Raw genomic sequence first — 22949 nt, 5'->3', positions numbered from 1 at the left:
TCAGATACTGGAAAGTGATAAGAAGACATGAATTACATGGTCACCAGTTCAGTGGATCAGCACTTGTTATTAATACTAAAGGTCTTTAAATTTAATTGGATACACTTTCACTCTCATAAAGAACATCTGAATGTTTAAGAAGAAGCACACCAGCAAACATCTTAATGAAAGAGAGGCCTGAGAATAAAACGGCTATGTCATCATTATCACTTCCTGCTTAAATTCTTTCAGCGGTGATTCACCAGCCCCTGAAAAGATCTCACTTTGCACATTTAAAAGTCATTTTTTACACCTTTTTAAATAAGCGCGGCCAGGATTTGTGATTAGTGTGTGTCATATTCAACAATAATGGCTTCCTGTAGTGGACATTATTACAAATATTTGCATTTAGTGTTTAAAAATTGACGTTAAACCTTCCAAACTCCCATCTTCTGTTTTCAGCTAACAATCTGTATGCTGAACTCAATTTAAAAAATAGTCATTATAAAATAACATGTTCAGTCCTCTTTAAAAATGCTCCAGCGATGGATAATTACAAGTTATAGTCATGGACTTCAGTCTGAGGAGGAACTCATTTCCACCCGTTTCCACCCGTTTACCTGTGTGAAATGGGTGTAACCTGCAGTGGGCCTGCAGAGCTCAACACACCACGACTTGAGTAAATAGGCAAAACAAGCAAATCAAGAAAACACCATCATCTGTTTGGCAACACAAGTGGAGCTTCTTCTTTCTTTTTTTTAAAGGAAGCTGCAACTGCTGAGCCATCAATCAAAGAGGGGCCTTTGTGTAATCCATACATTTGGCTGCTGTCTCTGTTTTTGTTTGTTGTCTGTATGTGAAGAGTATTTCTGTACCTGCGCCTTGCTTCCATATCTTCTGGAGAGATTTCTGTATTTGTGAAAACTAAACTTAAACTGGTATGAAGTGTGTAAATATTTAAAAGGCCTTAACTATCTGCCGCAATAGAGGACAGATGCTACATTTAAACTTTTGCCTTCCAACGAGCTGCCTTGCTTTGTTGTGTTGTGCATTTATAGTTTGTTTTTTGTTTTTTGCACACTTTTCGCTCATTTTTGCATTTTGTTGTTTTAAAGTTTGTATGTTTGAGCTAATTTTTAAATTCTTGGATTGTTTTATGAAGTTGCAAAAAACTGAGTAACTGCTTAATTTGGTATGATGCGATCTTATGCGCAAGAATCAAGTGATAATAATTTATTTATAAATCTCCAAACAGTAAAGCCCAACCACCCCTGCAAGTTTAAACTATGGCTGACTTTAATGAAATTTTGAAACTACCTCTTGTGTTTGGGCTTTTTTCCCTACTCGTTTCTGCTGAGTTTTAGATTTTCAAAGACATTTAACATTTTGATTCTTCATCTATATTTGCGGCTCATTTTTAGTGTTGTATAGTCTTGCGTTTCTTTTTACCCCCTAAACGCAGTTTCTGTCTCTTTGCGTGCTTCTCCCTTAAGTTCCAATATGTTAACCTTTCTCTTAACCCTTTATTAACCCGTTAAAACAGCTCAGGACAGGTCACACGTCCCCTGGTGGATTCCACTCCGTGTTTTCCTGGTTTCCACCATCGGGCTCTTCGCACAGCCTTTAGCTGGTTTTTACTAAACTCCTGATATCACTCCGCTGGCATGGTGGAGAAGCGGACCTGATTATTGTGATGGTGGCAGGCAGTGACTAGAGACTTCCGCCACTGCTTCCCGTATCCGCGTTTTGCGCCGTCTGTCCTACTATCTGGTTGCTTCACAATCGGACTACCGAAGGCGCTTGTGCGCTTTCCCCCCAACTCAACAACATCTTACCCGGGATTTCTTTCAAACCAAAACCAGATGAGATGCAAGTTCACTGGGAAACTCTGGAGCCCGTTCGGTTTAGGCAGCAAAACTTTTTCTCAGAGGACGGCACGGTGAACCGGAGAGTGGACTGTTGCTGTAGCCGCCGCTGCTCCTCTGCGGGACGGTTTGTGCGCATATGAGCGCTGGGTGCCCACTCGCACCGTCGCTGTACCGCTGTGTGTTTTTGCTCTTATCAGCGTGGCAGCGGCTTTATTGTTGAATTCAGTTTGGGGGCTTTGTGTTGTTTGTGTTCAGCACTTGGAAAGAAAAGAAGAGACGCTCAGCCGCATGACCGAGAGCCTCGCAGCCCTTTAAACCTTCCACTCCCGGTTGTTGCCCTCTTCTTCAGCGGCCGTATCTTCCGCCCGCTGCTCGGGACCTTTCGCCGGCGGAGGACGCGCAGAGAAAGCGGACTCTAGGTGGTGGAGTGGAGGTGGAGGTGGAAGGAGGAGGAGGTGGCGGCGGTGGCGCTGAGCTTAACTGGGAGAAAAGTTCTTCCAAAATAGCCGCCGCTCGGCCCCGTGATGGGGGACTTCGCCTCCCCCGCTGCCGGACCCAACGGCAGTATCTGCATCAACAACAGCATGAACCCGGCCGCCGCGAGCATGGGGCCCGCCGCGAGCGTGGTGGGAATACCTAAGCACAGCACGGTGGTGGAGAGGCTGAGGCAGCGGATAGAGGGCTGCAGGAAACACCACATAACCTGCGAGAACAGGTACCAGCAAGCCCACGCCGAGCAGATGGAGATAGACCGCAGGGACACGGTCAACCTGTACCAGCGGACTCTGGAGCAAAGGGCCAAAAAGTCCGCTAGCGGCAGCAGCACCAAGCAGCCCCAGAGCAAGCAGCTGGACCCGGACTCTGCGTCCTCCGCGGAGCAGAGGAATAACACGCTCATAGCGGTAAGGACGAGCTGACTGCGACGGCCACCTACAACTCACACACAAACACGACACACTTTCGCTCATTTCCCCTCCATCTCTGCTTCCCAGTCTCTCTCTCCCCCCCAACCCCAAGCAAGCTGCACAGCTTCTTCTTGTTCATCACTCAGAAAACTTGTTGAAAACATGCTCGCTAATCGCTGCTTTCTTTCTCAGCGCTCGCTTCACTTTCTTTCCTCCAAGTTCTTTTGTTTACAAAGAAGTCCGGCCCCTCGTTGGAGCCAACAGGCTGCAGTTTGGGGCTTGGATTGTGCTCTGTGTGGAAATTAGAAGCCTGGCAACTGATATTTGATCTTATTCTGCGAGATCAGTGTTTTTTGTTTTGTTTTTTGGGAGGGGGCACTTTCAGTTGTCAGGTTCTGAAACTAGTCAGTAACTTCTGGAGGATGGCTCGCGGTGTGTTTGCATCTAAAAAATAACTTCTGCTTTCTTGTTCTTGGGTGGAAATTGTTCTGCAACACAGGAGAGCATTAGCATTGCAACACTGCTTCCTTGCTCTCGGCAGCAGCAGCAGTTAATGCTCCAGCCTGCACTGTAACCTTTGTCACATACTCTCAAAATCTGCAGTCTGTCCCCAGTGTCACACACACACACACACACACACACACACACACACACACACACACACACACACACACACACACACACACACACACACACACAATCAAAGCCACCCACGGACTTAAAGCAACCTGCCAGCTGACTTCAGATGAATGCCACAGTAGTTTGTGAACATTTGTTACACTGTCATTAACTCCTAGCTCTTCAGGTTCGCTCGTGAATGCAGCGATCGCATAACATGCCTCAATAGCTGCATGCCCTTGTGAAGATATTGCACTTGTCATTTGTCATTACAGTCAGAGTGGGTTTTATAGGAGTGCTAGGGTGTTTTCCTGTTGGTAGGGGGCAGTGGTAACATATGGAGGGCTGGTGAGTTGCTCGTGGCTGTCCAGGCTGTGAGAGATCTTCACTCCCGGTGTTTGGCTGTTTGTGTGAGAGAGGTTGTAGGCAGACACTGGCAAACTGTGTGGTGTCCCTGCCTGCTCCCCGTCTCCCGTGGGCTCTGCTTTCCTTTAGAAAAGACCAAAGGATGCATGTGGGGAATGTCAACATTGTTATCCCTTTTGTTGCTGCAATGAGCCCAGTTCCCCCCCTTTTGAAATGCAAAATACGGAGCGTCTTTTAATTTCTGAGGCAGCCTCGCTTCTTATTTAAGAGCAAACCAGAGCAGCTCCAGCATGAGACGAGCGGCAGGGATTTTAATAGTGCAGGAGCTCCCAGCGGCCCTTGTGGACATTAAACCGAACCGCCCATTAGATGGCCAGCAACAAATGCTCCGAGAATGGAAGGATTACTGCTTAAAGGCACAGTGGCATCCCTCTCCGTCTCTCTCTCTGCTCCTTTCCCATTCACTGATGGCGACAGCTTGTACGCAAACACAGCATTCAATAGCTGAAACACACAGAGCTGTGTGTTAGCACCCTCTTTATGTTACATTGTAAGTTCTTGGCAGTGTGCAGTCGCGGAGATTAAAAGGAAAGTCTCCCATCCCTCGCCGTTTTACCCCTCAGAAGAAGGGAGCTGCAGCTAGATGGCTGTATGTAGTCACTTCACAAGCAGGCATTCGAGGAAAGCCAAGTATTCCGATGATGGGATTATGCAGATGTGCATGCACAATTTCAACAGAGGCCGTAATGTGTAGCGTGTATGTTGCAGACCGTATGGGGAGGGTGTGCTGTGAACATAGTATTGGCTGAAAAAGCACAATCATTTCACGATTTAGTTAAAAAGATGAAAAGCTGACATCATAAGACTAAATTCACACACACTTCAGCTGTGAAACGTTTGTGCTCTACTACAGGTTGGCTTTGAGTGCCAGTATAGTAATCACCACTTTGAAGAATGTCAGGAATGCCTACAGTGTGCAAAAAAACCCCAACCCCAACATCAGCCAGTTTAAAGTGCAAAAGCAGCAATACAGTTAAATACCTTCAAATGCAAATAATGTCTTTCTGAACCAAATCCAAACTGTGTCAGTGTAATCTTTTATATTTGGTATTGTGATGCTCATCTCAGCACACTGTGCTTTGGTCTAATGGTTCTCAGACACACCCACGTCAGGGTCGGGGAAAGCCTGTAATCATGGAAAGTGGGTGTTTGTGTCTCTAGACTAACTATTAGTGAGACTGGAGAAGAAGACGACACCATGTGTCTGAGTGAGACCTTTTCTGTCTCGCTCAGACATTATTTAAAGAGCCAACAGCCAACTAAAGCTCGGGGTACAGGGGGCCTGGGATGTGGTAGTTCCTGTATAACCAACTGTTTGCCCGCCTGGAGATTCACTTTCACGAGACGGACACTTCCAAACTTTTAATTGTCGGATAATGAGAGGGTAGCTTGCAGAACGCCAAGCTGCCTTTCTGCTTTCTGTCAACATCCATATATCATGTTACACTAACAGTGGAATAGTTGAACGCTCATTTACATATTAAACACTTCTTAATTGTGCACCAACTGTTATAATGGGCAGAGAAGACAGTATACTGTATATAAATGTTTCACAGCAGACAGACGATCATATTTATCTCCTTGAGGTAAAGCTGAACACAATGAAGTTATTTATTAACTCCTCTTTCAACCTCCAAGAAGAATGAATAAAGTTTTGATTTTGTCACTTACCATGGCTATCAGTACAACATATTCATGCTTAGTTAATATTAAACTGGACCTGTTACACATTTCCTTGTTAATACAGGATACTCGCTTTAAACATGGTCAAGATTTCAAATAAAACCAGAATCTCAGGTTTAATACTGCTCTGAACACTTTTTTCTGCTTTTGGCTTTTGCATGATGTCGCTGAAGGCAGAGATCCCTAATATGGTCATCTTTGGGATCAGATGACCATATGCCCCACCCACCTTCGGTTTAAATCTTTTGTTTACAAGGAGCAGCCAATCAGAAGCAAGCAAGCTATAGGCATTTTTTCTTGTGTTTGATTTTTAGGCTAGGCTATACTAATGCTGAGGAAAAAAGATGGCCCAGTAATTTATGATAAAATAAATGTTTATTAGCAAACAGAAGCTAAATTTACTGAGTGTCTGAGGAGGCGTTTTCACCCCTTCTGTGAGCTTGTACGATCAGCGCTTGCAGCCCGCAAGCCATCATAGATAAAATCTGGACTGTCATAGCGTAAATGGACATAAAGCTAAATTTGAGCTCTAACCGTGTCAAGTGGGATGCAAGTACAACAGAAATACAGAGGCTAGTAACAACATTGTTACTGTGGGTTACTAAGTAGGTGAGGCACAGTTCCATAAAATGTGCTGCTGTAGTTGTACGATCAACAAACAAGACCATTTTACAACAAAATGAGACCTGCTGCAAGGTCAGGTGCACACCTGTAAAGCTTTGGGACTGCATCCTGCACATGGTGACAAAATATGCCAAGAGAGATGGACAGATATGCAAATTGTGTTAGGTCAAAGGTCAAAGTTCAGCTCACACTTACTGCACAATTAAGAATTTTGAATACGTTCTACAATTCTAAAAGTGTTTTTTGGGTTTTTTGACTAACTGCCCTACCTCCTACCGTAAGCCCCCTGCTACCACACACTCTCATGGCACTTCATGACATTGTCATCACCTCTAATCTACTTATTTGGGTTTTTGGAGCCAAATTTTCCAGCATTTTGTGTCACTGGACTCATCTTTATCAGTCTGCCTGGTCTTAAATGTGCAAATAGTCTCCGTATACAGATGTAATATTTTCTACTTTTAAAAAACGACCACATTTGAAGGTAAATCATTTTACTGCTCACTCCAAAGCCTGCGCTTAAAGTTATACTCGTGGCAGATTTTTGTACTTCATGTGTCTGAAGCGCTTATCCAATTCAGGGTCACAGGACCAGGCTGAGCTCAACCCAGCTGTCGTAGGGTGAGAGACACGGTGCAACCCGGACAGGTCACGAGTCCATCACAGGGAGACACGAACCGTTCACCTTCACACCTACAGGTGATTTAGAATCAGCGGCTAACCACACCTGCATGTCTTTGGACTGCGGGAGGAGAAACTATACAAACTCCAAACAGAGAAACGCCAGGCAGCCGATCGAATTGTGCTGCGTTCCTTTGCCTCAGAAGTTGGATGATGACATCATACTCAAGTTGACCACATCTTAGTAGCAGAAATCATTTGTTTTTCTCCCTGCCAAATTAGCACCCTCACAAGCAATACCACTTACTGATTTCTGCTGTTTAGGGCGAGTCATCACTGTGTTGTTTTGACAATATATATGCTGCAGACACGAGATGTACTTCCTGTTGAAATACAGTTAAAAACATGAACATTTTTATCCATGAAACCAAACAAATACGCTTCTGAGATTTAAAATCTTTGCACCTGGTTGGTGATTTTGTTTCCGTATCCCGTTCAGCATGAAATAAAACTTGTGTTTGTGTTATGATTGTTTTAAATGATCTGCCTTTAGGTTGTTGAGCAAGGGGTCAAAAGTTTGTCACTGTGTACGCCCATTTCTTTGCTTTATTTTAATGAGATGGGGGTGTTTTTGATTAGGGTTTGGGCAGCTCTGCTCCTCCTTTAAGATTAAATAGTGTCAGAAACGTTAACACCGACAGCTCAGAAACTGGATAACAGATGAATTTTTTGTCAATATTCTTCCACTGCTGAATATTAAAGTCCATGATGTCAGTATGATCCCCTATATTTATCCATTTGATGCGTTCATCTTCCCAGAATGACATTTGACAGTCCACAGGGAGCAGGTGTGAAGCTGTTCATTACATCTGTTGGTGGGGAGAGAATTAGTGATGGCAGCTCGGGCCTTTGAGACCACAGTCAGGAGAGAAATTAGTGTGTAATCTTGCTTTTTTCCACCCTTCTATGACAACTGAATTCAAAAGTCTAAAAGTGAAAATTGCATGTTGATAATGAGGGAGTGACACACAAATCTGATTCGGGTGTATCTAATGTCTTAACACGACGAGACGTTACCTCCAACAGAACAGGTTCACGAGTGGCTGCCGTGTTTTAGCGTTTTTGCTGACGTCGTGATGGAAGCACGGGGGAGGAGGGGGAATGTTGCGAGGATCCAGCCCGTGACCTTTCAGTCAGAGGCACGTGTCTCCGATCCAATGGGCCGTGATGTTGCTTAAAAGCAGAATCGTGACCCGTACTTTTTTCTGACAAAACATCCAGTCAGATCTGATTACCTCGTCGCTAACAAGTTTGCAGCTGCGAGGCCGAGGTGCACAGCAAGGGGCTCGTTAGTTCCACTAAAACACAGTAGCTCAGGACAGTCTGTCTTCGGCTCTGCTCGCTCCTTGGCATTCACCTCGCAGAGGAATGTCTCTCTCTCTCTCTCACACACACACACACACACACACACACACACACACACACACACACACACACACACACACACTGTTGTCCTGCTCGACTCTTGGCAGCAAAGGCCTGAGTGTGGGCGGCTGAGTTTTCATGAATCTGAGGCCATCCCTCCCTTCCTCTCTCCCTCCCTCTGTTCAACACTTCTCTGGTTTCAGCGTTAGTAAAGCACTAATGTAGCGTACATGGTCCTGGTAGCTATAGCATTGTTAAAGTCAGCTGGGACCGTTGCCCATTTGCTATATTTAAACCAGCGTGCTGGCGAGGAGCTTACACTCACCAGTACGCGCAGGCACACACGCAGAGCGTGACGTCGGCGAACACCCGTGACATCACAGTCATGCTGTTTTCAACTCATTACACGCTAATTTGACTGACTCCCTCTGCTTTTTTTCTGACTGTTCCTTTTTAACTCCCTCTCTTCTGCTCTCATGTGCTCCGTGTTAACATTTTTGTCACTCTCCAAAAAGTTGATTCTGTTCATCTGGACGCAGCGTTTTGTGGGAGAAACGTTTCGTCACTCATCCAGGTGACTTCTTCAGTCTCAGCTGACTGCAGGTTTCAATCTTATAAACAGCACATTTGCATAATGACTGAAAGCAGCCCACTGAAGGAACAATGGGCTGGGAGGTCAGTTCCTTAATCTTAATTATGCAAATTCTCATGACCATTGAGAAGCATCAAGACATTTTTGTCACTCTTTTTTTTTTTCTTGCTCCTTCTCACCCTCAGCCCTGAGTCCCTGCACACACACACACATGCACACAGCTCTGGATGTTTTTGATTTGGGGCGGCTGCGACCACATTCCCTTCCTCCCACGCTTGTTCACATGTTCTACAGGAACACACACACAATCTGCAGAGACCCTTGAATATTCAGAGGACTCTTGGCTCTTTAGAAAGTTTTAACTAGCTGAAACAAAAAGGATTTCAAAATAAAATTTAAAGCTAATCCGAGGTAATAAATCGTTCTCGATGAGAGTTCTTCCTCTTTGATGCCCGTACAGGGATCCAGAGGGTCGTCACGTTCGCGTTTCAGGCCTCAAACGTTTTCTTACCAGTTTTCACAGGATTTACAACTTTGTGTTGTTTTCACCTGCTGAAAGAAATCATTTAAATTTCAAATTTATGACTTTTAGAAAACCTTCATCCCTTAATCGTCGATTCCATATCAAAGGCGTTCGCACGTGTTCACAGTCTGCAGCTGCTTTGTAAAGTCACTGTTTTCTACTCTGTGCACAGATTTCTCAGCTTGACTGTAGTTGATTTTTTAGGGCATTTTTGTTCCAGTTTTGGATGGATGACAGAAAGTGAGGTGACATGTGACAAGAGGCATTAAAACCCACACTGCTGTTTCCTCTTCAGTCGACCCACCTGCTTGTAGGTAGCTGCTGAAGGGAAAAAAGCGAAGAGCTACAGGATTATCTCCCTGTTTTTACATTTTTTATTTGCTCTTTACCGTGTGTTAATATGCTGTATACACAGCAGAACATGTTTGAGAATCAAATCCAGGTGAATTAAATATTTTTTATTGTCATAATGAAGGCTTGGCGACTGTCTGCTGTAATTTTCAATTGTGGAAGACTTAAAATGGCCAAGCTTTGATTTTATAGCCTATAATTTTCTGCACTTACTGTATGAACCAGAAACCATCAGCTGACATATTATTTAATCACAGACAGGCAGGTAATTTGCAATTTTGATGATCACGTGTTCATTATAGGCACCGGTAGTAAGTTTGTGAAATTTCTTCCCTCCTGGTTATAACAACTGTAAGTGGGATTATTACAAAGTGGGAGCGTTTAAGGACCACAGCAACTCATCCATGAAGTGGCAGACCACGTAAAGATACAGAGCGAGGTCTGAGGAGTGTAGTGTGCAGAAGTCACCAACTCTCTGCTGACTCAGGAACCGCAGAGCTGCAAACCTCCTCTGGCATTAACATCAGCACAAAACATGTGAGCTGGGAGCTTCATGACATGGGTTTCCATGTTAGGTGTCATGTGTAGGTGAGCCAGTACTTTTGTAGGGTTTTACCTTACCTTACAATAAATAAAATTGAATTGAATTAAATAGTCTTTTCCTATTTTAGTAACTTTCAGAGGGAAATATTGTAATTCTTTAGCTGAAGTCGTCACCTTACATATTATTAATTGGCATGAATGTCAACTGGATAGATGGGTAAATGTTAAAATATTAGTTCCCAATGTTTTTAGCTACCAACCCATTACATAAAAGAAGTGATATTTCTCTGATTTGTTTGCTATATAAGATATACAGAGCATAAAGATCAGCAAAAGCATAAGATTAGGTAAGATGTACTGTAATCATCCCAAAAGTTAAGAAATTGTTGTGTCAATGGGGCCAGAACATGAAAAATAATCCAGCTCCGTGAGATAAATACGACATCATGGAACAAAATAACTCAGAAAGTTTAGAATAAAAGTGATGAAACTTTAACAGGTTTTGTGTTGGAGTGTTTGTGTAATCCTGCTAACAGACAGACAAATGTTGCTGTATTCACACTTAGTCTATATGACCAATAGCTCATGGTGTCTAAGGTTAGCCAAAGTTCAGTTCTGACCCCGCCGCAGTGTTCTCTGTAACATTAACTATTATCCTCTCACAGTAAAAATGGCGCAGTCTCACTAAGTAAACAGCAAACCTCTGGAAAGAGTCGAGTATCTGTTGTCTTATCTCTCTGGCCTGTGCGCTGCCTTTTGTTTGGATTGTGCCAGAAGGCTGCTCGCTTTCTCCACTGTATTCACGTCAGTAAGTGTAGTATTAAAGGAGCAATACTCAGCGGCAGTTTAGATTTTGCATTATTGATAGCAGGATGGTGGGAAGCCATCTTTGTTGCTTTCACCCCTGGTGTACTCACACAAACACTGAGTTGGTAAAATATGGATGAGGTGGTTATCGGAGATGCCCGGGTCCCCTCCGATCCTCTGCGAGTAAATGCGCTTTACTTAGAAACGTCAGAATGAAGGAATGGTGACGGCTACAACTCTCTCTGTGAAGACCGAATGAACAATTTGCTGTTTTAACATGTAGCGTCTGACTTGGTAGTTTGATCTGTACACACCACACACACCAAATGAAAAACATTTTGGCTGTGGCTTTTTTTTCTCAAACACCAGCACTCTGCGAGCTAAGCATCATCCACACAGAAACCATTCTACAGCTAAACAGGGTTTCTAAAACAATGGCCTTAGTAAGGGAGTCCTGTCATAAAGACGTAATTCCCTCTGCCTATTAAACTGGGACACAGAACAGGAACATTGCCACATATGGATTCATACATGTGTGTGCACAGGAGAGGGTGCAGAGATACTGTGAGAGTTTGTTTTTAGGGAAATACTGTAACAACACACTTTGTCTGCAGCAGATGGGACCACATTTGTGTTTGCTGAAGGTTGCAGTCCAGTAGTAAGAAGGGGTAGAGTCGACTCCTCCACATAACCGTAGAAATTGCAGCGAGGCCCGGGCAGCAGTTTAAAAATATTTTCTTATTACTAAGAAAGAAAAGAACCACTGTATTTGGGAATTTAATACCAAATGTGGCCACAATACAAACTCAACCAAAAACTCCTCAGTGTGCCTGGTTGTCAGTATTTCTTCCAACATTTTCCCCTAAATAGGCCCCACTCCTACTAAAACTTCGAAGGGAAACGTACTGTGACAACCTTCTAACAAGATCTTGGTGTAATTGTTTTGTTCTCTTGCAGGGAAATTGGCAGAGTATTAAAATGACTTGTTATTTTTAAACCGAGTCTTGCCGGTGTTGATCTTTGGAATTGTTACGAACTCGCTTATCTGCCTCGTGCTTTGTGAATTCAAGTATTGTACTATGATTCCAGCATTTCTGCCGGAGCTGTTAGCCACCAGATAACGCCACATGACATTTTCATCATATGCAAATGCTGCTGTCTTTATAGCAGCAGTGGAAAAGAAAAAAAAAAACCTATTGTATTCAAAATTTGTCTTCATTAAGAGTGCAGAAGAATGTGTTATATTCTTATTAGATTTAAATATCCTGCTACATCTGCACTTTTTTTCTGTTGCTTATGGTGGAGACTTGAAAGTTAGTTTAGTCCACTGGTTCCCAATGAGCGGCGTAACCCTTCTGAAAGGTCACACGATAAATCTGTGGAGTCATGACATGATTAATGGGAGATGACAGAAGAAAACTTCATGCGTAACTCCACTGTTTACACGAGATCCTGATAATTTAACCTCCTTTGGCCCTAGCCTGGCTTACAGCATGCTGGTATGTTAACAGACCTTAAACTAGAACATTAACTAGACTCTTGCTCCTCCTGTGGGCTCTGTTTTAGGCTTTAGATAATCTAGTCAGATTAGACAGAGCAGAAGACTTTGGCCAATCACACGTGTTTTCAGAGCACATCTGTGAAGGAAGACACAGAGGACTGTCACCTGGGAGAGCGGGTATGGAATCTCGTGTGAAACTAGTGTTGACTTCCTTGTAGTTTGTGTCAATGTGACGTTTGTAAGGTGGGAGGAGCTTACAGCAGAGAAGAGACGTCTAAAAACACTGCAGCCAGAGCTTCAAGTCTACGTGCTTAAATATAAACATGCAAAGTAACAAGTTTCAACATCTCGCCCTGAAATGTAAATGAAATAAACAACATAAGGAGGCAGAATGTAGAAATAATGTGAAATTATGTCCAGCTGACTTTGAAACACTTTTCTGTTCAAGGCTAAAGCTTTTATTTTTTTTGGCATTTTTGAAGCTTATTTGAATGACACACGTTAATTTCATGTTAGTCTGACTTGCTGTGCATTTACAGTGAAACACTTGAGGGTAGCTACAGAGGAAATATCACCTAATCTTTGACAACCAGTTTTCAGTTTCCTGTTGGTGGCGGGCGGCAACCCTCTGACCTTCCTCTTACTGATTTGTCAAACTCAGGGACAGTTTCCATCACTTTTTCACTCTCCCCGCCAAAAAACAAACAAAAAAGAAAAACAGTATCGTGGCACTTTTAAATCATTTGTTTGTCCTCCAGTTTTCCTCCTGTTACTCATTTGTGCCCATCGCACAGTGACTGCTTCTAATTCCCACGCAATTTGGTCCTTTGTTGATCGTCTCTCTCCTCCTACCTTCTTTTGACCTTTCTTTGTCGTCCTTACACTCTGTCCTCCCTTCTTTCCTTTCAGTCATTCAAATCCACCCTTTTCTTTTTTCCCCTCCACCTTGCCACCCCTCCCTCCATCCATCACTGCGCTCCATGCCTCCGGTGATCTCCGGTTCAGTCTCAGGTAGCAGGCTTAGCCCTCTAAAGCTTTCTCCACGTAGGCCGGTGTCAGGAAGAAATCCTGTGCTAAGAGGGAATTACCCACCACATGTGCTCCTGCAGCACACACAGGCACGTAGACACAGGATTTTACTGCACGCTGGACTTAACCCATCGGCTCTTCGTGCTAACGTTGTTCATATGAACATCATCTGCATTTTTCTGTGTTGCTGAATGTTAAAGCTGGTATCGTGTGCCTCTTCCCTCCTTTGTTAGATGACATTTGTTGTTCTTTCCAGTGCCGGCCAGATCCCCCGCACCTTCCTATCGAGCCAGCGTCATGAATTTTTTATGAATGTTTGCGTGTGCAACTGTGTGCAGGGGGCCCTCAGCTGCATCAATAGCCATTAGTGGAGCAGCTGGGGTAATTGTGCCACAGTGGCTGCAGTGCAGGAGGAAAAACACACACACACACATTATCTGATAATACTGCAGAGGGCAATAAGGAGGAAGAGGGGGAGCGAGGCGCAGTGGGGAAGAGCGGGATGGTGTGAGCGAGGATATTAACTGTGTGGTGGAACAGTTAGCGGCGTGCTACGACGCTGACTGATAGCTGATTTTTACCTGGTGATTGCAGCCTGGAAGTCTTTAGAATGTGCAGCAGCGCGACCGACATGCTGCCTATGACAGTGATTGTCTGGAGACCGTCAGTGCTGCACAGAAGCACACACATCTGGCTGAAAACGAGGGCCCAGGGGCAGATGTTGTCAGTGCTGGCTGGTTTATTTCGCCTCACGCGGCACTGGAACAAATTTCACTGTTAAATTTCAGCAAATTATCTGCAGCTGGATTTTCCTGCATCTAAAGCCGTGTCTGACCTTTTTTTTTTCCACACGTTACTTGTGCAAATAGTGTAAACTCACCAAATATTGCCCCACAGCAGCCAACATGAGAAGGACGAGCCGATAGCTGGAATCAAGTTTCACAAATATATTTTCAGAACTTTCCAGGAAGTCCTGTGATTTTGTTCACTTTTCTTCTTTCCTTTTCTTTTTTTTTGGTTCTGTCTCTATATGAGAGAAAGTTCAATCACACCGCTACAGCTGCCCAAAACTAGCAAACAATAATCTTGTCCCCTATTTCTGATACCTCTATTCTCCCGGCACGGATTTTTGCAGATTTAATCAACAGCTTTGAGTTTATTTCACAGTGTAATCTAACCTCACAGCTTCTTACTTTAGAAAACGTTACAGTTTCATGCTGTAGCTGAGAGGTTAGCACGGTGGCCTCACAGACAGAGGGACCTGGGTTTAAACTTGGTGTTTGCCTGTTTCTTGTGCGGGTTTTCTCGTCGTGGAGCTCCATTTCTCACGGTTTAGTTAATTAAAAAGGTTTCCTATTTTAAGGCAAATAAGCTACATGCTGTTTGTTTACCATAGTACTGTCCTTTTAATATTCCTGCTGTGTTCAGTACAAGTAAAAGATTATTATGAGCTTTTTTTCTTTTACTACGCTGTAACTTTACTTATTATTGCTTCTCATTTGGGCAGCGGGAGCGCCGTGGTTAGCACTGTCTCCTCATCGAAAGAAGGTCCTTGGTTGAAGTCCCAGCTGAGGCCTTGCTGTGTAGAGTTTGCATGTTCTTCATCAGGCTTGCATGAGTACTCCAGCTTCCTCTCACAGCCTAAAGATGTGTGGGTTAGGTTAATTGGTGATTCATAATCAGCTGTACGTGTGAATAGTTGTGAACGCCTCTCTGTGTCAGCCTAGCAGCCTGTCCAGGGTGTCGGCCTGTGACAGCTGAGATAGGCTTCAGCTCCCCCGCGACGCTGGACAGGATAAGTGTAAGAAGATGGATGGATGGGTATCTCTTCTGAGCAGGATCTCAGCTTGCATGGCTTCACCTGTATGCCATGAATTTAGTTTCTTGCAGCTGCATTCAACATTATAACACAGTGAAGATGATTATGACCAGATTATGGATCTTCCTGGTGAATCATTTCTTAGTACATTAAATGGTTTGAGACTAATTTGCGAGTCTCAAAGTTCAAAAACACTCAGGAGCACTGATGGTTGAGCAAAATCTGACAGAGCCACAGTTAAACATTGGCCACGAAAATATTGTGCGTGTGTTTAAGAGCTATTTTAAGCCGTTAATCACATTATTCAATGACTAAATCAGATTTTGAACGACTCTGAAATGCTTGACTCTTGCACTCTTGCACATCACGTCACATTAGTGTGCAGTGTGAGGCTAACATTAGCATTGTTAGCACCAGCAGCCTCCTGCTACTAATGCTTAGCTGCGAAAATTTTAGAAACTGGAGTAAACTGGTACATGTGTATGAATAAAATATGAATAATTCGTCTAACCACCAAACATTTCTGGTACCGCCTGCAGGTTCACCAGCGCTTAATTGCTTGGTTTACTAATCAGACATATCCACAGGCCAGATGTGATTAATTTCTACCGCAGTCTCTGTCACGTGGCCTTTGTTAGTGAAACCTTATAACCTCATGCGTGGACTCGTACACACACTGACATACTGTAAAGAGAAAACAATACTTTAGTATGCTATAAAAACGCACAGCAGCTCACTGTTGTGCTTTTTCCCTCGAGGGATCAGCATTTACAGGAATTAACTTCAAAGAATGGTATTTTGGTATATTTTTATAGAAATTTGTTAAATTAATTGACTTGTGGGGATCCGTGAACTGCTATTAGAGACAAAAACGTCTTGTGGTTTGAGCAGCACAGCAGCTCTCAGAGTCATGTAGTCCATATTTGCCCTCAGATGCCGCTGAGAGCTTCGGAAAAGTAGACATATTTATTTTTTTGTTTCAATTAAGCTCTAAGAAAGGGTTTCCCAAGGTTATGGCATTTACACAAGCCTTCCTCGCAGATCCTTGTTCGTTTTTAGCCTTTTTTAGCAAAGAAAGCCAGTACAGCATGGAGGTCTTGAGCTGTGTACTTAAAGAGGATTTGGCTATCCCGAATCTGGGTAAAAATCTGTTGCGATCGTGCAAATTGTGGCTCCTTTAAGCCGTTTTCTAACTGAACTTGACTCATCCCTTTAATTTCCTCCAACGCTGAGAATGAACTATACCCACCCCTGTGATAGTGAAGGGTAACAGGCATCAGTATCCAGTGGCTGAAACATGCTGTACGGTGCTACAAGACTTGTCAAATGCAATCTTAGAGAAATTGATTTTTACAAAATGTGTTGGAGAGAAAAGGTCAAGTCTGTCAAGATTTAATCCAGCAAGAGATAATACATCTGAACAGTCATGATGAAACTGGATCAAATGCACCGCGTAGCACACTGGTGCTACAGCGCCTAACGCATTTCCCAGAAGTAAATGAAACAGTAGATATATACACAGAAAGATCCAGATGTGCTGCTCCCTCCTCGTTATTCTGCCCTCTTTTTCTCTGCTACGTTCACTTGTGCTTGTTTTGGTTCGCGATGAGTTGAGCGTTGTTTGGTTGAGCTGAATTACTCCGTCAGCAGCCTGTCTCTAGATCACTTCCTGGATGGTTCCTAAAATAGAAGCAACAACGATCACAACCAAGGAAACATGCCAGCTGCTCTTTTCAAAAGCACTCTCACTTTCTGCCCTCTCTCTCTCACCGTGTGGTATTAACTGTATTCATCAAATACAGTTGTCAGAATCACAAACTGTCAGCCAAGACTTTTGACTGCTATTCACTGCGCTTCTTTAGGTTATGCAAAATTTCAAATGATTTATTTATTAGAAAATAGAAGAATTCAACTGTTTATATTGTTTATTACTGAAAGCGTTTAGAATGAATAAAACTGTGAGAGTTTGTGCAGACCTGGAGGAGGGTGAACGAGAGTTTAGACATCGTCTGACAAAGAATCAACAGCTACAAAGTAATCTCACACGAAATGCTCAACCTCCGTTTGGGAAACAAACCACAAGAAGAGTGCAGCACACGTGCAGTCGGCTCGTCTACAGGTGCCACTTCTTTCTGCTGTTCCCTCAACAGTAGACTCGGAGAAAAGTCACGTAATTTAATGGCGACGTTGCCAGACGGTAACGGTAACATAAACTCAAGTATGATGATCACAGCTGTGAGTGAGAGGGATGCCTGGTTTATATTTTCCACATTAAATTAAAAAAAAAAATCTGAATCTCTAAATTGAGAAAACAGATACTTTAAATATAGGTTCAAGTGGGCCAAAAGGTACCTTACTTTTTCATTAGTCACACAGTTGATTATTGTTATGATCATCCCTTTGTTTGGATGAGTTTTGCACTTCCCTGTTCGCCTCTCTGTTACAGAGATTTTAATCTGAAGGGACTTTCTGGAAAACTACAGGTGCAGCACAAAGATTCATTAATAAACAGGGGATGATATTTAAAGAATGACGACCTGAGATTAAGGCAAGTTGCACCACTTTTATCATAAATGTGAAGCCATAAAGAGCGGAAGCTTCCAGTCCTACCCGCTCACTTTATTTTTCCAAGAAAGGGTAAAAACTTTTTTCCTTTAATACCTTTAATATCTCTGGTGCCTAAATTTCTTTCTTGTACAGTGAGTGCAAGGATAGCTAAGCTAAGCTAATCTAACAAGGAGGCATATAATGACAGAAAAGATGTCATAAATATTCCTACAGAAACCGAAATTTTTTAAATATTAAACCGTTCCTTGAAAATTTAAGTGCATGCTAATGCAAAACACTGCGTTCTATTTTCTGGGACCTTGAAACTCTGTCAGCGCGGTGTCACGACCGCCACGCAGAGAATGTAAACAGGCAGCGACGACTGGTGCGTCGCTGCATTCCTGCTATAAACGGCGGCCCTGCTGGACGGAGTGCTGGAGATTCCCAAGATACCGTTGTGCAGTTTGATAGTAGTGGATATGACACTTGGCTGGTAGTATTGTTTCTCCAGAAAGTTTTACTGCCTTTTGCAAGAATGCGTATCTACAGTATGTCATTTCGTCTGTCTCTGTGTGCATCTTAGTGTGTCTGTTACACGCTCTGTGACCCGACTTCACTTCTTTCTTGTCGACACTCTCGGCAGTGCATCTTTTTTCAGTTTTTTTCTGCCTTCACCTTTCAGGCTCATCGCCCGCTCCCCCTCTCCCGTCTTTCTGCCTGTCAGCCTTTGCGGATCCCACCATCTTCTCATCCTCTGCTATCTGTACCTCCCTTTCCTCCTCTCTGTGCCTTCTAGTCTGCTCTGGCAGAGACTGAGGACTCTACTGAGGAGACGAGATCGGCAGATGTTTACCCGGCTCTCTGCTGTCACAAACCGTTCACTTCAGTGTATCAGCAAAGCACTGGAACTCACAGGATGATTGCAGAGTAGTAAAAATAGCCAAGAAAAAAACTACATTTCCCTGAAGATTTTGAGCAGATTTGGGTCAGACGTGGTTTGATTTTTGTCAAGCAAGCTTTGTGGAGTTAGAGGCTTAAAGCTCAGCTGAAACTCTTTAGTGATAATGCCCTCAAAGTCTGTGAGAAGTTGTAGCAGTTTTAAAATGCGACTGAACGCAGGGGAAAGCAGTGATTATGCTCTTTTTAAAGCTTTGTAATTGACACTTTTCCCGATTTGTGAAAACAGCGAGTCTGGGATTCTTGCTTTATTTTCGGCTTGTTGACAGTTAAGGAGCCATTGGGTTTTTTTTAATGGATACTTAATGACTCCAGCTCGAAACATAACAAAGAAAGCCCCCCTCGAGGATCCTAACTGTCAGCCAGCGGAAGTCCCCGGAGAGAAGGAAAAGTCCTAATCTTTGTTTTGCACATACGCTAAATATTTTTGGAACATTAACAGTATATTTTCCACATCATTGCTTTTCCAGTTCATTACACCTGTGTGCAGAAGAAAATGGGTTGGGGAAATAAAAACAATGTGGTATTTTAAAATGCCGACTCCTTTCAGCGCGCAGACAGCAAGAGAGCGAGATCCTTTTACTTTTAATGTCTTAAATCAGACTGGAATCACTCTGGGAGCGGACCTTATCCCTCATAACTTTTAGACATACTAAAGACGTCTAGTAAGTAAGTAAGTAAGTAAGTAAAATTTATTTATATAGCACTTTTTAAGACAAAAACGCTGTTACAAAGTGCTTCACAAGAAGACATGTCAAACAAATCAAATCAAATCACTTTTTATTGTCACATCACATGTGCAGGCACACTGGCACAGCACATGCGAGTGAAATTCTTGTGTGCGAGCCCCACAAGCAACAGAGATGTGCAAACACAACAACACAAACGAGCAAAATACAAGAAACAAACAATATAGCAACATAAAGGAAGTATAAAAGCATATCAAACAAGCAATAGTACAATATAAATATAAAATAAAACAACATATTACGCATTAACATTACCCAAATGCCTGTCTAAACAGATGAGTTTTAAGCTGTTTTTTAAAAGAGGCCACCGTGTCGATGGTGCGTAGTGAGGAGGGTAAACCGTTCCACAGTATTGGAGCCAGGGTTTGAAAAGCGTGATCCCCCTTTGTTTTCAGACGAGTCCGTGGAATAGATAGACGACCGCTATCAGTGGTCTATCTAAAGCTCTCTTCATATCTCAGATGTAGAATCACAGAGTATGTAACCTAGGCCTATTGTAAAATTCTCATACTTGTGTTTAGCAGTTTGGCAGACATGCAATCTATATTTTGTGCAAAATAAAAAAAATCTCATTATGACAAATAACTCTTCTTTCAGATCTTAGTTTGCTCTTGAAGTTAATACGAGAAAAAAAAGCACTTGTTTCATTCTTTAAGGCCTCATTTCCTCACTGTATGAGAAGAAACCCCATCAAGCTGGAGGTCCACTCTAAATAGCATCATGTGGGTGAACCAGTACTGGTTAGGCTGAACCTCCAGTTTGCAGCTGATTTCACTACACGAACGAGGCCTACTGTCACCGGGGTCTTAGATTGCAGCTGGTAGCTGCAGTTCTTCTGCTCCTGATAGCTGCTGCAAGCTAGAGGGCCACTCTAAGCAGAACCTGCAGCAGGTGGAGAACTGGTTCATTCGTGTGATGATATGCAGAGCTCAGTAAATATGGAGTTCATTCCCTGGATGGGAGACAAAGCTGATCATGGCGCTCAGTCATTCATTTGTCACAAACTACCTAAATAACAATATAAATCACTAATGTGCACACACACGCGCGCGCCAGGTTAGTCAATGTGCGCTGTAATTGCATTGCACCTGAAGTGGCTTTGTTAGATAGCATTACTGAAAAGAAGATGAAGGTGGAAGACCGAACATTTATACAATTTTGAACAACAGTGTATGAATGCATCTGCACTGTTGCCCTTTATGTACCCACAGGGACAGCAAAGACTCCCATGGGGTAAGTCCTGCATGGTCACACAGATAATCACTCGCTTCTGTCAGTCTGCCCCAGGGCAGCTGTGGCTACAACTGTAGCTTGCCTCCACCAGTGTATGAATGTGAGAGTGAATGAATAGTGGTATTGTAAAGCGCTTTGGGTGCCTAGAAAAGCGCTATATAAATCCAATCCATTGTTATTATTATTATTATTAAAACAGGAAGTCCGGCTGTAGTGTGCCTGGTGACAGCACGCACATCTCAAAACGAGTCTCAGTGGCTGCTTTGGATGTGAGTGGTCAGAATCTGAATGATCCAGCTGTGGGGACTGTGACGCAACCCCACAGCGGGCCAGTATTTGCATTTATTTCTCTGAGCGTGACTCTGTGTAACTCTCACACTCACAAAGGCACAAAGAAGGGGAACCGCGCTCGTGGCACATGAAACGCAGCTCTCCCGTTGGTGAGGAGGCGCTTTCTGCCCTGAAGGGGAAGCAGAGTTGAGAAGCTGGTAAAAGAAATGGCACGCAGCCCGAGCTGGTACAGCTACAGTCCACATGAGCGCTCTCTCTCTCTTTGTCTGTCTGTCTCTCTCCCCCCCTCGCTCCTCCCACCAAGTGGCTGTTTTTGTGGATTGTTCTCCTGCCGTTGTCATAGCGACTGTGATGCAGACATCCCGAACAGGCTGCCTGTCTGCTTGGATATGTCAAGTGTGTGTGTATGTGTATGTGTGTGTGCGTGTGATAAAACGCCAGAGTGCTCTTGGCTTAGAGAGGAAGTGTTTTGAGAATTATGTAATGTCCTCTTTTTTAAAAGGGAGGCAAACGTCAAGAAGAAGAAAAAACATCCTATCTGTCCGTATCTATGTTGCCGTCTGCTTTATTTCTCACTAAAAAGGAGAGTGTGGTGTATTAGCGCCATGGAGGTTGTGTTATTTTTCTCCATGTGTAGGTAGACGTTTATATCCTTACCGTCTCTTTTTGTAAGTAAGATGCCGTTTTTTAAAAATGTGCACGCACTGTCAGGCTGTCAGGGTGACATGAGGCTCTTTCCTGTGCGTAAAGTTTCCACTGTAACTGTGGGCTCGGTGCCAGTTTCCACCATGGATAGACGGAGGGGTGGAAGGGGGCGGCTGAAAAAGGAGGAGGAGGAGGAGGAGAACATAGGGATGGGATGGGAGGACTGAGCAAAACAGGAGAGAGAGAGAGTGAGAGAGCTCAGTGCCAAGTGGGAGGTGTGTGAATCCTTGTGATGCTGCCATTCTCCTGCAGAGAGCCCTGTTATTGGACATCATAAGGGGGTCTATAAATAGACCCCTAATCTGTGAAAGAGAGAGCTAAAAATAGAGACAGAGCAATGCAAACACGGAAAGAGGGGGACGAGGGAGTTTGCAGGCAGCAGTTTGATGATAACGACTTGGAAAGAGTTGTGAACGGCGCAAGAAAGTTCAGAAAAGTCTGGAAACACAAAGCAGCCGCGGTTGTGGAAAAGTTTGATTAAGAAAAAGGGTCGTGGGTACCTGTAGCTGTAGGCCTGCTGCTACTTTAAGGGACCGAACTTTTGTCAGCTCACTGACATTTTGAAAAGAGGTTTTCCTCAAGCAGCTACAATCTGGAGTTAATCCAGCACTTTGCTTTTAGTTCAATCAACTCCTAATGGAGCGTTCACCATCAGAGAAAACGCTTTCTTGGTGGCGCATTCAAGAAAGCTTGGCTGTCCAAAGGCTGCTAAAGAGTTCAATTCAAAAATCTATATTTAGAGTTTTAGCACAGAAACATAAGTTCTTTTTACAGCTCTGTAAATTGTGCAACCTCAACAACCTCTGACCCACTAAATCCAACCCTAGCCTAAAAAGAAAATCTAAACATGCCAACACGATACTAAAGGTTCCAGCACCTGTGCTGAACATCTGACAGAAGCACATTTGTATTTCATCATGACGTCATGACTTTAATGGCTGTCTAAATTCAAAACACACAAGCTCCTTCTCATGGGTTAGCTACTGTCACACGAGTAAAGCGAGGAAAAAGGAATAAATAATATTCATGTAGAAAATGAGTTCTTTGTGTTTGACACAAGCTTCAGTGTGTGGATCTCTGAATGCTTGCCTGACCTTCTGATGAAAAAAACACGGTTGAGCTAAATGGTTCCAGTGAGAGATGGTTAGTTAAG

At 43.4% G+C, this 22949-nt stretch overlaps 1 protein-coding gene across 1 annotated transcript in view; it reads left to right on the top strand.

Annotated features, from left to right (window-relative positions):
• The first annotated feature begins 1421 nt into the window (after positions 1–1421).
• Positions 1422–22949, top strand: part of maml3 (mastermind-like transcriptional coactivator 3) — a 134055-nt gene continuing 112527 nt past the window's right edge. Inside the window, exon 1 of the mRNA XM_026169846.2 lies at positions 1422–2749. Within this exon, the coding sequence (XP_026025631.2) occupies positions 2372–2749 (378 nt within the window). The 5' untranslated portion in view covers positions 1422–2371. The remainder of the gene's footprint in view (positions 2750–22949) is intronic.

Source organism: Astatotilapia calliptera, chromosome 6 (genome assembly GCF_964374335.1).
Source record: "Astatotilapia calliptera chromosome 6, fAstCal68.1, whole genome shotgun sequence".
NCBI classification, from domain to species: domain Eukaryota; kingdom Metazoa; phylum Chordata; class Actinopteri; order Cichliformes; family Cichlidae; genus Astatotilapia; species Astatotilapia calliptera.
The sequence above is the reverse complement of the archived record's forward strand: the minus strand, read 5'-3'. Positions and strand labels throughout refer to the sequence as shown.